This window comes from Lycium ferocissimum, chromosome 4 (assembly GCF_029784015.1).
Source record: "Lycium ferocissimum isolate CSIRO_LF1 chromosome 4, AGI_CSIRO_Lferr_CH_V1, whole genome shotgun sequence".
NCBI classification, from domain to species: domain Eukaryota; kingdom Viridiplantae; phylum Streptophyta; class Magnoliopsida; order Solanales; family Solanaceae; genus Lycium; species Lycium ferocissimum.
The window spans coordinates 50,378,512-50,391,922 of NC_081345.1; the positions used below are offsets into that span (position 1 = coordinate 50,378,512).

The window sequence follows — 13,411 nt, forward strand, 5'->3', positions numbered from 1 at the left end:
AAATTATGTATATGTAACATAATATATTTATGGATCGGGCCGTACGTTCCTCGGCACTAACGGGCAATTTGCAGAATTGCCCTTCGTTTGGGGTGGTCTTTAAATTTTGCCCCTCATATTTGAAATCTTTAAATTTTGCCCTTCGGCTAAAACCCATAGGTTCCAGGTTCGAACCCACGCGCAAATTAAAATTTTAAACAAAATTCGCAAGGCAAGTTTAAATTTCGCTATGCCCCCAAAGCATACACTCGTGCTGAATTACCAAAGTTATGCCGGACCCGCATACTTATGCCTTATGGGCAAGACTTGGCATAAGTATGCCGGTCCGCATAACTTTGATAATTCATTCAAATTTTATGCCGGATCCCATAAAAGTTTGCCCATTAAAAGTATGCCCACACCGGCATAACTTTGTGAAGGAATTACCAAGTTATGCTCTTACTGGACCCTAAGATACTTATGCCTTATAAGCAGATTTGCATAAGTATGTCGGTCCGGTATAACTTTTGATAATTCCTTCACAAAGTTATGCCGGGTCCGGCATAAAAGTTTGCCCATTAAAAGTATGCCCCCACCGGCATAACTTTGTGAAGGAATTATCAAAGTTATGCCGGACCCGGCATAAAATGTGTAATTCCTTAACAAAAGTATGCCGGGTCCGGCATACACGCGACCCAAACCTTGTCTTGCGATTTTTTTTTTAATTTATGCTTGAGCGGGGGTTCGAACTCAGAACCTCATTATTTCGGCGCGAAAGCAAAGTTGCAATGCGAAGGGCAAAAATTAAAGACTAGCAATATGAGGGGCATAATTTAAAGACCACAAATATGAGGGGCAAAATTTAAAGACCACCCCAAAAGAAGGGCACTCCGCGCAAAAAAAAGGGCACTAACATATGGTATTTATGGATCGGGCCGTACGTTCCTCGGCACTAACATATGGTATTTATGGATCGGGCCGTATGTTCCTCGGCACTAACATATGATATTTATGGATCGGCCGCACGTTCCCGCACTAACATATATGGATCAGCCGTACATTCCACAACACTAACATTTATGGATCTAAGTTGCATGTTCCGCAACACTAACACTTATATTTTATATATAAATATAAATATATATATATATATATATATATATATATATATATATATATATATATATATATATATGTGTGTGTGTGTGTGTGTGTGTGTGTGTGTGTGTGTGTGTGTGTGTGTGTGTACATATGATTTTTTAAGATTCATGCACTACATATTGTACGTTCTCGATGACAAAGTTACCTCTCTCTTTATATTTCCGTCCTACTTACGTCATTGCTTCCAAATTTACATACTCAGTACTTTACTCCGTACCGACGTCCCATTGCACGGACGCCGCATTTCGTGATGCAGCTCGACAAAGTTATTGGAGAGCATCCGGCGTAGACTTCCCGGCACCGGTGTCAGCAAGTGCCACTACTCCGGACTTGCTATCTTTTGGTACTTTTCTGCTAGTGTAATACATGTTCATATGTACACTCTTAGAGGCTCATAGACATAGTGGGGTACGTAAATATTATGTATGGTCATGTTGGCCTTGTTATGGTCTGTTATACTTTCCTGCTAGCCTTGCCGGCTTATGATACTCGCGATGTTGTAGCGACCTTGTCGGTTCACATATGTACATATATATATTGGATTATCGGATATTTCTATGTTGGGCCTTTTCTGCGTGCAGGTGTATGCTAAGTTATGGGATATGGTATTCAAGGTAATCATTAAGTCAAGTGGTTCCCGACCTATGAGTCAGAGCCCGTCATACTCCTCGTTGGGGGTGTGACACTTGATGTATTTTGGTATAGCTAAAAATGATAATTTACATACTAAATATAAATAAATTAAAAGGTTGTTATTATTAATAATTACCTCTTAGAAATAGTTATGTCAAGTAATTATTCTTAATATAAAAATAAATGACCCATACCAATTTCACTTCAAGTCTAACCCTTCTTACCTTGTCATTTCCAAAAATGTCAGAGACTTGACTGTCTATCTTCTTGTTTGGTATAGCATCTCGAGTAATAATTTATAGCATAGCACGACCTTATTGTCAACAAATAACGAGTGGAAGAAAACACATGAATATAATACAGAACACTGCTTTCAATAGAAATTGCAAAATAATACATTATTGTCATGAAACCATCTCCTCAACCAATTACTAAAGATAGAGCAACTGCATGCATTCGCTACGGTCCCTACAGAAAAAAAAAAAAAAAAAAAAAAAAATATATATATATATATATATATATATATATATTCGACAATATACAACAAACAACAGGATACCCATTATATTCCCACAAAATGGGGTCTAATTATAAATGAGTGTACGTTGCACCTTACATCTACCTCGGTAAGAAATATTGCATTTCCGATAAACCATCGGCTTATATACTAAGACAATATAAGTCAAAGATAATACTGCATGATATGCAATAGAAATTTGATGCATACCGCCTTGATTACTTAGCATACATTATCAATAACAAGGCTTAATAATAATCGACGACCCCTTAAATTTTTCAAGAATTTCATTTAGACACTCGAATTATGACTTGTTTCAATTGAGCATTTGAACACATGATAAAGTGTTACGCTTTCAGTTCAAATTTTGAAAAAGCGAAATTGCATCTGATCTCAAGTGTCAATTTCGTATATAAGTTAACCACTTAAAATATGTCACCTCCTTTAATTATACGCATTAGCCTCAATAACCGTAAAATCTCATGTCTACTCCAGTTGAGGTTGATGTGTATAATTAACGGAGATGACATATTTTATGTGATTAACTTAATTACCTAATAGACGTTGGAGAACACGAGCAAAAGTTTTTCCAAAATTTGAACAGGAAATTTTACTACAAGAAAAAATATATTTGGCAACAATTTTTTTTTTTTTTTGCCATAGATTGATTATTGTTGCAAAAAGTACTTTTGGCAACAAAAAAAAAAAATTGTTGCATAAACTTTTCCCAGCGGCTGTTATTGCAACAACTTTTTTTGTTATTGTCAAAAGTACTTTTTGCAACAATAATCAATACTATGGCAACAAAATTAAATTCTTTGACAACAAAAAAGTTCATTTGCCAACAATAAAACTAAGTTGTTGCCAAATAATAAATTTTTTATTGTCATTTCTATACTTTCTTGTAGTGAATTTTAATAGGAACACTTTATCATGTGTCAATTGGAATAAGTTGTAGTTCGAGTGTCTACGTCAAATTTTGTTGCAAGTTTAAGGAGTTATCGATGTATTAAGCCTAATACCAATGAGATGGAAATGTTGCCATGGATGTGAAATTCAACAATTTGCGATCACACAGGTTTTCCAAGCCTTTCTCAATCTACGAAAACTTACGTATGTTGCTCATCTCCTCTTCTCTACTCCTATAATATGATCACATTTAGCAAAATCAACATTTAGACCAAAGAATTGTTTCCAGAATGAGATTCTATTAACTAAAATAGTTTCACTACTTCATTTAAACACACAACAATTGTTGAATGTTGTAGGATGAGATCTCCAACGGGCATGACGGATTGTTAAAGCTCATTTTCTTGATTTAATCTTTGTACAGCATGAACTACTCTAGCTTTAAGCAATTCTTCCAACTTTTCTACTTGATGTTGTCAAAGTAAGTATTTGCTCTTAAAAGATGTTCAACAATATTCAACACATTAGTGACAACACAAGATGAATTATCCAGATCCAGATACTTTTTAGAAAGAGATAACAAGTTTTAATTGCAACTGATGAGCAAAACAATGAACACAATATGCAGATGGAGTATCTAATGATGTTTGGTTAAAAAATAGTCTTTAATTTATTTTCAGCAAAAGAGAAGAAAAAAAAAAATCAGACTCTTTTGAAAGCAAATGCAATTCTACTCACTAGAAGTAAAAAAAAAAAACGAACATCACATGTAGCAAATCTTCATAGCAGTGATAAAGCACTCAAGATGATTAATTCTGGTAATATTATAACAAAGTACATATCAGATAATTTCTATTCCGTCCTTTTATTTGATACATTGGAAAAGACTACATAAACATCTTAATATCTTCATAAGCTGCCCGACGTAAATATGTTAGGAGAAGAAACTTCATTTCCTTGAATCATCTTTCCAAATTAGCAAATCGTTTTCATGGGTGTGTCCTTCGTTCTCCAAAAAGTCGGCACATTTGATTCCTATTCCATCCTTCTCCTCAGACGAGCCATATGCACAAAGAAAATGACAAACAATTTTCTCCCTATGTCATCAAGAAACTGAAAATAAGCATACCTCCATGATTTCTTGATTATTAAAGTTGCACAGACTCCCCAGAATCCCACAACAAATCCTATTCCTATGCTGATGAAGAACCCCATTTCTCCATAATCACGGCCATGGACTTGCTTATTATTATTATTATCTCCTGGAGAAAAATGTCCCGCAGGCTCTTCATCCTTGCACTTGTTTGGCAGTGGAACTCCACAGAGATTAGAATTTCCAATGTAAATCGAAGGATCATTAAATGTCTGGAACTGGTTGCCTGTCGGGATTCTACCTAACAAGTTATTGTGCGAGAGGTTCAAGTGAGAGAGTGAAGTTAAGCTTATCATGCTTGCAGGGATGGTTCCTTGCAACTCATTTCTAGAGAGGTCAAGAGTTTCCAATTTGCTCAGCTTGTCAATTGCTTTTGGTATGTTTCCGTGCAAGTAATTCTTAGATAAATTCAAAGTGATCATCCGGGTAAGCTTTGTTAACTCGTCTGGTATCTTGCCGGTCAGTTGATTGCATGAAAGGTCTATTCCAACCATAAGAAGGAGATTAATATTTGTGTATAAGCGCTCTTCTCCCTTAGCAGACAAAGTCAATTCCCCTTCACTATTCCCTAAATATTTTGGAGGCGAAATCATGCTAGACAGATTCCCAAGACAAGAGGGAATATTTCCTGAGAGATTGTTAGATCCAACATCTAGAAAATGAAGAGCTGTGAGGTTGCAAAGCGATTTTGGAATCTCTCCTTGTAGCAGATTTGACCGAAGGCTCAAGACGCCCAACCATTGCATCTTTTCTCCTATCCAAGACGGAAGTTTCCCTGAAAACTGGTTGTACTCAAGAGCCAAAGTGATCAACATGGTGAAATTCTGAAAGCCAGGTGGTATATCTCCTACAAGACGATTGTTGCTTAGCATTAAGAAGCCAAGCGAACTAAGGCTCCACAGGGAGCTCGGGATATGGCCCCTAAAACTATTGTTTGAAAGGTCTATGGTAAACAACTGTGTAAAGTTGCACCAAAAATCAGGAATTTCACCGCTCAAATTATTGTTGGAGACAACGAAACGATCCAAACTAGTGATTTTGCTGATAGAAAGGGGAAGGGTGCCATTGAAAGAGTTGTAAGAGAGATCAAACTCAGTCAAATGTGGATGCTTTTCACCAATATCAAAAGGAATTGGTCCTGAAAAAGAATTTGTCAATAGTTAGGATACACACTGAATATGACTAATGGGAAAGATAAATGCAGTACTCTATAAAAAGATCACAATGGCTTCATAGTTGAGTCCGGGTGTGTTCAGTATAAAGGAAAATGTTTTCCATGAAAAATGCTTTCTTGAAAAATACGTTTTCCAGGAAAATAAGTGGGTTTTCTACTTATTTTCTTATGTTTGGTATGTGAACAAAAATTATTATACTAAAAGCATTTGTAATAATCTAGACAATACTATGGGAGCTGGGGGTGGAGGGTAGGGGCGTGGGGTGGTTGGGATGGAGGCTATGGGGTGGGGGTGAAGATGAGTTGTGTTGGAGGGTGGGGAGGACACAATCAATGTGGAACTTGTTTTCACTACTTCCACTAGGGACATTTTCCTCATTTTTAAGGAACATGAAAGATTAGAAAACATTTTCTGGAAAATATTTTCCTCCAAACCGAACACACCCTTAGAGAAGTTGGGACTCTACCTTTCATTTTATTATTTCTGAAATACAGACGTCGGAGTTGTGTGGCCATGATCGAGAACCAATCAGGGACAGTGTCAGAAATTTCGGTAAGTATAAATGCTAGCAATTCTAGCTCATTCTGGTTTCTGATCCAAGTAGGAAATTTAGGGCCAACCCGGCATTGTGCCAAGAAAAGTTGTGTGAGACTAAAGGGAGGAACCCAACCTGCACTGATGTTTACAACCAAAGAAGGGCTTGGAGGTAATAAGATGGTGTTTATTGATAGCATCTTTAAATTGGTTAGGTTTGTGAAGTGAGCTTCTGTGATGACACCCGACCACGAGTTTGAACCAATGTCTATGTCGACCAATTTTGACAGTTTCCCTAGAGTAGCAGGAATATGTCCACTCATGTAGTTATCTGAAAGGGACAATTCCTCTAATAATGACAGATTCCCAATAGAATCTGGAATTGTACCAACCAATGAGATCCCCGACAGCTTAATACGCTTGAGGTGTTTCAAGGACCCAATAGAACTGGGAAGCGATCCACCTATTTCATTATACGCCAAGTTCAGCTTCCCTAACTTGCTCGTATTGCATCTTAAAAACCCATCTACAAGTTGGGATATTTCCCCCGAAAATTGGTTTCTTGAAATATCCAGCTCTTGCAAATCGCACAGGTTTTCAAATATATTAATTTGGCCCCGGAGAAAATCATTCGCAGACAATGCAATCGTTTGGAGCGAAGTCATGTTCCCTAGTTCTATGGGAATAGTACCTGAAATATTGTTGGAGCTTAGATCAAGATACTCAAGTTTGCGCAGGTTAAGTAACCCACAAAAGCTTATTGAGCTGAACGGATTGTAGGAGAGATCAAGGACTAAGAGCGAAGTGAGATTATTATACTGGGGTTCAAGAAACGAGCTGGAAAGATTGCATGCGGACAAATGCAACTCCAACAGGTAAGGAATTGCATCAAGAGACTGAAGCCAAGAATTCGCGGTCTTAGACAGATCAACAAGGGCTAAGTTTAAGTAGTTCAAAGAGTGAAGGCCAGAGAGCCATTGGAGGTTGTTAGCATATAACTGGAAATTACCATTAAGATCAAGATAAATCAAGCTTGATAAATTCCCAAAATGCGGAGGAATAGAACCCGCGAAACCAGTATTGCTCAGGTTAAGGTATCTCAATTTTACAAAAGATCCAAAAAACTCTGGAATTTTCATCCCAGCAAAGTTGTTTGAGCTTAAATCAAGATGATATAAGGATTTCAATTCCAGCAATGAAGGGTTGATCTCACCAGCAAGATCATAGTGGTGTAGATATACGCTACTCTCGTAGTCAAAGCTATTGCTAGACGGGCTTCGCAGTTTGAGCTTGACTACGCGATCGGTCTTGTTGTTACACACAACTCCCCGCCATTCGCAACATTCTTCCCCAACCCAAGAAGACAATCTACCCGATGTGTCGATAAGACCTTCCTTGAATTCGAGCAATGCATCCTTCTCAGCTTTTGTACACCTCACCTTCAGATTATCAAGACAAGAAGTAAGCTTCATATTTCCCGAATTGATGAACAACAGAGTAAGAATAATTAGAGTTTGAGTGTGAGGTAGTAGAATATTGATATTAATTGCCATCATTCTAGTTACTCTTATCTTTTTTCTACTTTGCAGTTGCGGCAAGGACATTAAATATATAGATAGAAAAGGGTGATCAGGTGAGCCATCCATGATCAACAAACTTACCAAACTAGACCGTTAAGGTCACATTTTCACACTATATAGTATTGTAACTACTTACAAAATATACTCAAAAGCTTCTTTTCGTGTGGAATATTGATACTAATTGCCATCCTTTTAATTATTCTAGACCGTTTGAGGTCACATTTTCATACTATATAGTACTGTAACTACTTACAAAATATACTCAAAAGCTTCTTTTCGTGTGGAATATTGATACTAATTACCATCATTTTAATTATTCTAGACCGTTAAGGTCACATTTTCATACTATATAGTACTGTAACTACTTACAAAATATACTCAAAAGCTTCTTTTCGTGTGGAATATTGATACTAATTGCCATCATTTAATTACTCTTTTTTTCTCTGGCGGACTTGCTTTGCAGCAAGGATATTAATATAAATTGAGTAGTGGTGACTATTTAACTAATCTTGACAAACTAATGGTTGTTAAAAGTCATTTGGAAGACGACGACGACCAAAAGTCAGTCAAGTTTGCTAATTTCACTCTGTTTATGTTATAGGTTCAGTGAACAATCTAGACTTGACAAAGCAGGTTCGACAGAATTATTTATTGTGTCTAGTTCGAACTATATATGTGTGTACAACAACATACCCAGTGTAGTCCCACATAGTGGGGTCTGGGGAGGGTAAAATGTACGCAGACCTTACGTCTACCTTTATAGGGTAGAGAGGTTGTTTCCGATTCAGCTAAAGAAGAGCGTAGTCAAATGCAGAAATGTAAGAGAAATAAGACAGCAAAATATGAAGATATCAAACAAATAAAGTAACACATAGTGATACACAAATAAAGATAATGATCCACGCGGTACCAAATAAAATAAAAATAATACTTCTAAGAAACAGAAGAAGAAGAGACGGAAAGGCTATGTCACGACCCAGCTCCGTGGGCCGTGACTGGTGCCCTACTTAGGCACCCAAACAGACTTACGAATCAAATCGTCGTATTAGGGCATATCCAGATTTAACAGAAATTACTGCACGTAAGAATCGATAGCAGACATCACACAAATACCGAACGAATGCTATCCTAAGCGGTCGCCGTGCGTAATCATCATACCAAAATCAAACTCGAAGTGAATGCACATCGCCCAAACATACACATACATACAAACACGTGGCCGTATCGGCCATAGCAACAATTCTGGCCGCTTAAGGACGCAAATCGAATCATATGCGAACAAACCGGACCCATGACCCACAAATATGACTACGAGCTCTCTACAAACAAAACAACATACGAACATATGACGACGTGGCCCCGCCGTACCCGAACAAATACAAATGTACGTAATATACATAGCAAAACACGTATACCAAATACGGGGCTCGGACGAGGGGAGCACTCAAAATAAAGTAGTGGGAAGCCTAAACCGAGGATCACCCAACCGAGCGTTCGTACCGCGGGCATGAAACGCAGCCCCCGAAGAAAGCGGGGTCGGCACGAAAGAAGTACCGAGTATGTAAAGCATGAGGTACAAGTAATCCAAATCATGGTTGAGTCGAAGATACGAAGCAACATGAAGTAACATCAAACCGCGTGCGGAATACAAATGTACGTAATGCAAATAAAAGTCATGCATAAGGCTCGGGAACGTGGTCACCCCCCGACGCTCGGTGCCACAACACATCATACTCCGTGTTTTCAAATCCCCGTACATCTCCGAACACATCATAACATCACACACATCAAATCATCGAATATATCGACGCCATATCACATCATAACACCATAAACGGTAGAATCGGCCCTATGGCGAGGTCTCGAAAACCGTAACACATCATACCGCCGAACGTGTCATAAAGCGCACGATCACAAACCGGCCCGGTACCGCGAACGAAATCATAACCATAGGCACGAGCGAGTAGTGCGTAAACCGTATGCATATTAAAAGTAAATTCCGTAACTCGACACATAATTTCATATACATATACATTAGCGTCGAAGCTCAAAAATGGGTATCGAGCCAATCGGATTAATATACAAAAGTCGCGGACTTTTAGTTATCAATTTTTCGAAAAAAAATACATCGTAGGTCATTCTCGAAAAATTTAGTATCATTCGTAGTGAAGGACGTTCAAATATCATTACGGGGCATTTCAAACGGACCTTAGAGTCAAAGGTAAACGTTTCCTTTTCATATCATACGAAAATGAGTCAAACGAATCAATTAAGGGAAGTCTCAGGACTTGCGGGCCCACCTCGGGTCAGGTCGAGGCGGCGGACATAAATTACAAATATTAGGCTCCATAAAGTTATCTGAGGAAGTTTCGGAGCGATTCGGATTCATTTGTGGAAGTTACGAAGGTTAGGCATTCTTTTAGCCAAATATAAGGTTTATAGTTCAATTGCGCTGAATGAATAGTATACCAAATCAAACTCGGATTTCTAAGAGCAGTAATTATCCCCGAGGTTCCGATCTTAACCTAGTAGGGCTAGGACATGCCAAAAGAAGAAAAAGATAGGCTTTACATACCTTACGGACGTCTTATGCTTGCTTAAACTCAAATCCCGTTTCGTCTAGAATCCGCAAATGGTCAAAGTTACCAAATGTAAATCATATGCTTTTTGGGAGCTTATTCTTAGCCCTTATTTGTCTACAAGAATTTGGAAGATCTCCCCTATGAATCCAACATCCCCGAGAATTAAACTCGGCTTAAATGACAACAACCAACCCAACAACAACATCAACAACATCAACAACACCAATAATCGCTACAAAACACATATTAACACAAATAGTCTTTTCTTCCACATAATGCATTAACTTCCGTTCTAACTTCACACCTTTCATCCAATGTCAACGTTTTCATATTTATCTACTAATTCAAGGCCACTCAAATACATTTCGGACACATTTCTTATTATCCTCAAAATATGGAAGGTTTCCATCAAACCATAACTCATCCAAAACCTCTAATCTTCAACATGCATATTCATAACATTTTTTCCATCTTCCAATTTCATAATTCATAATCATAATTCACATCTAAGATCTTACCTTCATCATTATATAAAGACTACATAAAAATCACATAAATTTCTCATAACAACATACAACCAACTTCAACACCAACTTGACTCATTAAACCTTTCTTTTCATCACAAACATCGCAACAACACAACTAACAACTAAATAAAATTTAATTCACTTCTCCTCTCTACTACTTGGCACACGGCCAAACACACCCTTCACACACACACACACGCCATGCACACACACACCACACTTTCATAATTCTCATCTAATTCTAATCATTATAACATATAAACTTATTCCATAACTTAAAACATAAAATTCATACCTTTCCTTCAAATTTCAACTTGCCGCAAACGTAGTTCTTTCGCCAAACTAATTGTACCACGTTGAAGAGCGTCTTGAACTTGTTAAGAATTCACGAAGAACAAGATTTTTGGATCAAGATGAAGGCTAGGAAATTTTCTTTTTTTCTCTCTCTCTCTTCCTTGGAGCCGAATGCTCCTTTCTTGTTTTTTTCTCTTCTTTTCTTTTAATTTCTTGAAACTTCTATGGATATTCATGCATGATCATCCCTTATATTAAGTGGTCATGTGACCACCACATGCACGGGCTTGGGCCAAGGCTTGGCCGGCCACCCCATTCATTTGGGCTCAAATTTTTCTCTTATTTTTCCTAGCCCAATTCATCACGGATCTTATTTTTAAAATTCCCGGAACTCATTTCCAAAATTTCAATTTTGCCCTTGGCCTTCCTCCGTATTTTCACACCACAATTTTTCATGAACAACACACACATAGCTTAATCCCAATCAACATATGACATTATTCTTTACAAATCGAAATTATTTCACATTTTCCAAATATGCTAAAATGCCGGATATAACATCCTACCCCCCCCCCCCCCCCCCCCCCAACACTCACACACTCAGCGCAACGAAACTCAACTACCTACTAACCTTCTATCCCAATCCTCGACCTCCAAATCTTTCTATCTAAGGTCATGTCCTCCGTCAACTGAAGTTGTGCCATGTCCTGTCTAATCACCTCTCCCACTTCTTCTTTGGCCTACCTCTACCTCTCCTAACTCCTGCGACCGCCAATCTCTCGCACCTCTTAACGGGTGCATCCTCACGCCTCCTCTTCACATGCCCAAACCATCTCAGTCTCACTTCTCTCATCTTGTCCGCCACGGACGCCACCCCGACCTTGTCCCGTATATCTTCATTCCTAATCATATCCCTCCTAATATGACCAAACATCCATCTGAGCATCCGCATCTCCGCTACCTTCATTTTTTGGACGTGAACGTTCTTGACAGGCCAACATTCTGCCCCATACAATAAAGCTGATCTAACCACCAAATTTGTAGAACTTACCTTTCAGCCTAGGTGATACCTTCTTATCGCAAAGCACCCTAGAGGCAAGCCTCTATTTCATCGATCCTGCTCCAATACGATGTGCAACATCATCGTCCATCTCCCCGTCCCCTTGTATTATGGACCCAAGATACTTGAAACTTCCTCTTTTAGGTATAGCTTGTGCCTCGATCTTTACTTCCACATGTCTCTTGCGTCACGCCACTGAACTTGCACTCCATGTACTCCGTCTTAGTCCTGCTTAACCTGGAGCCTTCAGATTCTAAAGTCGTTCTCCAAACTTCCAGCTTATCGTTAACTCCACTACGCGTCTCTTCAATCAAAACGATATCGTCTGCAAAAAGCATACACCACGGCACCTCCTTTTGAAGATGTTTTGTCAATTCGTCCATCACTAAGGCAAATAAAAACGAGCTAAGGGCTGATCGCCGGTGCAACCCCATCACGAAAGTGTTTTGAATCACCACCCACTGTTATAACCCGAGTCTTGGCACCCTCGTACATGTCCTTAATTGCCCTGATGTAGGCCACAGGCACACCTTTAGACTCCAAGCATCTCCAAAGGACCTCCCGAGGGACTTTATCACAGGCCTTCTCCAAGTCAATGAACACCAAGTGTAAGTATCTCTTTTTGTCCCTATCTTTGCTCCACCAATCTCCTGACACGATGTATAGCTTCCGTAGTCGAGCGCCCCAGCATGAAACCAAATTGGTTCTCGGCTATCGACACATCCCTCCTCATCCTCATCTCGACCACCCGCTCCCAGACTTTCATGGTGTGACTTAGCAACTTGATACCCCTATAGTTATTGCAACTCTGAATATCCCCTTGTTCTTGTACAACGGGACCATCGTACTCCACCTCCAATCCTCTAGCATCTTAGCCATCCTAAAAATGACATTGAATAATCTAGTCAGCCACTCCATACCTGCCTCCTCTGCGCTCTTCCAAAAGTTTGTCGGGATCTCATCTGGGCCAGTCGCTCTTCCCCTCCTCATCTTACGAATAGCCTCCTTAACCTCCGCAACCTTTATGCTCATACAGTACCCAAAATCTCTACGATTAGTGGAGTGCTCTAACTCCCCCCAACACGATATCCCTGTCCCCTTCCTCATTTAAGAGCTTATGGAAGTACGTCTGCCATCTCCGTCTAATGTATGCGTCGTCTACCAACACTTCGTCATTCAGGTCCTTGATGCACTTCACTTGGTCCAGGTCACGCGACTTCCTTTCTCTCGTCTTGGCGAGCCTATACAACTTCTTATCCCCGCCTTTGCAGTCGAGCTCTTTATACAAGTGCTCAAAAGCTACTGTA

General features: G+C 39.1%; 1 protein-coding gene and 1 pseudogene across 1 annotated transcript; both read right to left on the reverse strand.

Moving 5' to 3' along the window:
- Nucleotides 1-3,984: 3,984 nt before the first annotated feature.
- Nucleotides 3,985-7,628, reverse strand: LOC132054832 (receptor-like protein EIX1). Its single transcript, XM_059446801.1, has 2 exons — nucleotides 5,994-7,628; nucleotides 3,985-5,490 (listed from the first exon to the last, which is right to left on the reverse strand). The coding sequence occupies exons 1-2, from the start codon at nucleotides 7,615-7,617 to the stop codon at nucleotides 4,235-4,237; spliced, it is 2,880 nt and encodes a 959-aa protein (XP_059302784.1). The 5' UTR covers nucleotides 7,618-7,628; the 3' UTR covers nucleotides 3,985-4,234.
- Nucleotides 7,629-12,244: 4,616 nt separating this feature from the next.
- On the reverse strand, nucleotides 12,245-13,136 carry LOC132054158 (uncharacterized; annotated as a pseudogene).
- Nucleotides 13,137-13,411: the final 275 nt, after the last annotated feature.

Excerpts from the sequence above, each read along its gene's own strand:
- LOC132054832 (XM_059446801.1), bottom strand. The coding sequence starts at position 7,617 with ATGATGGCAATTAATATCAATATTCTACTACCTCACACTCAAACTCTA. Across the intron at positions 5,491-5,993 it reads CAGAAATAATAAAATGAAAG|GACCAATTCCTTTTGATATT; the intron begins GTAGAGTCCCAA and ends ATTCTTTTTCAG.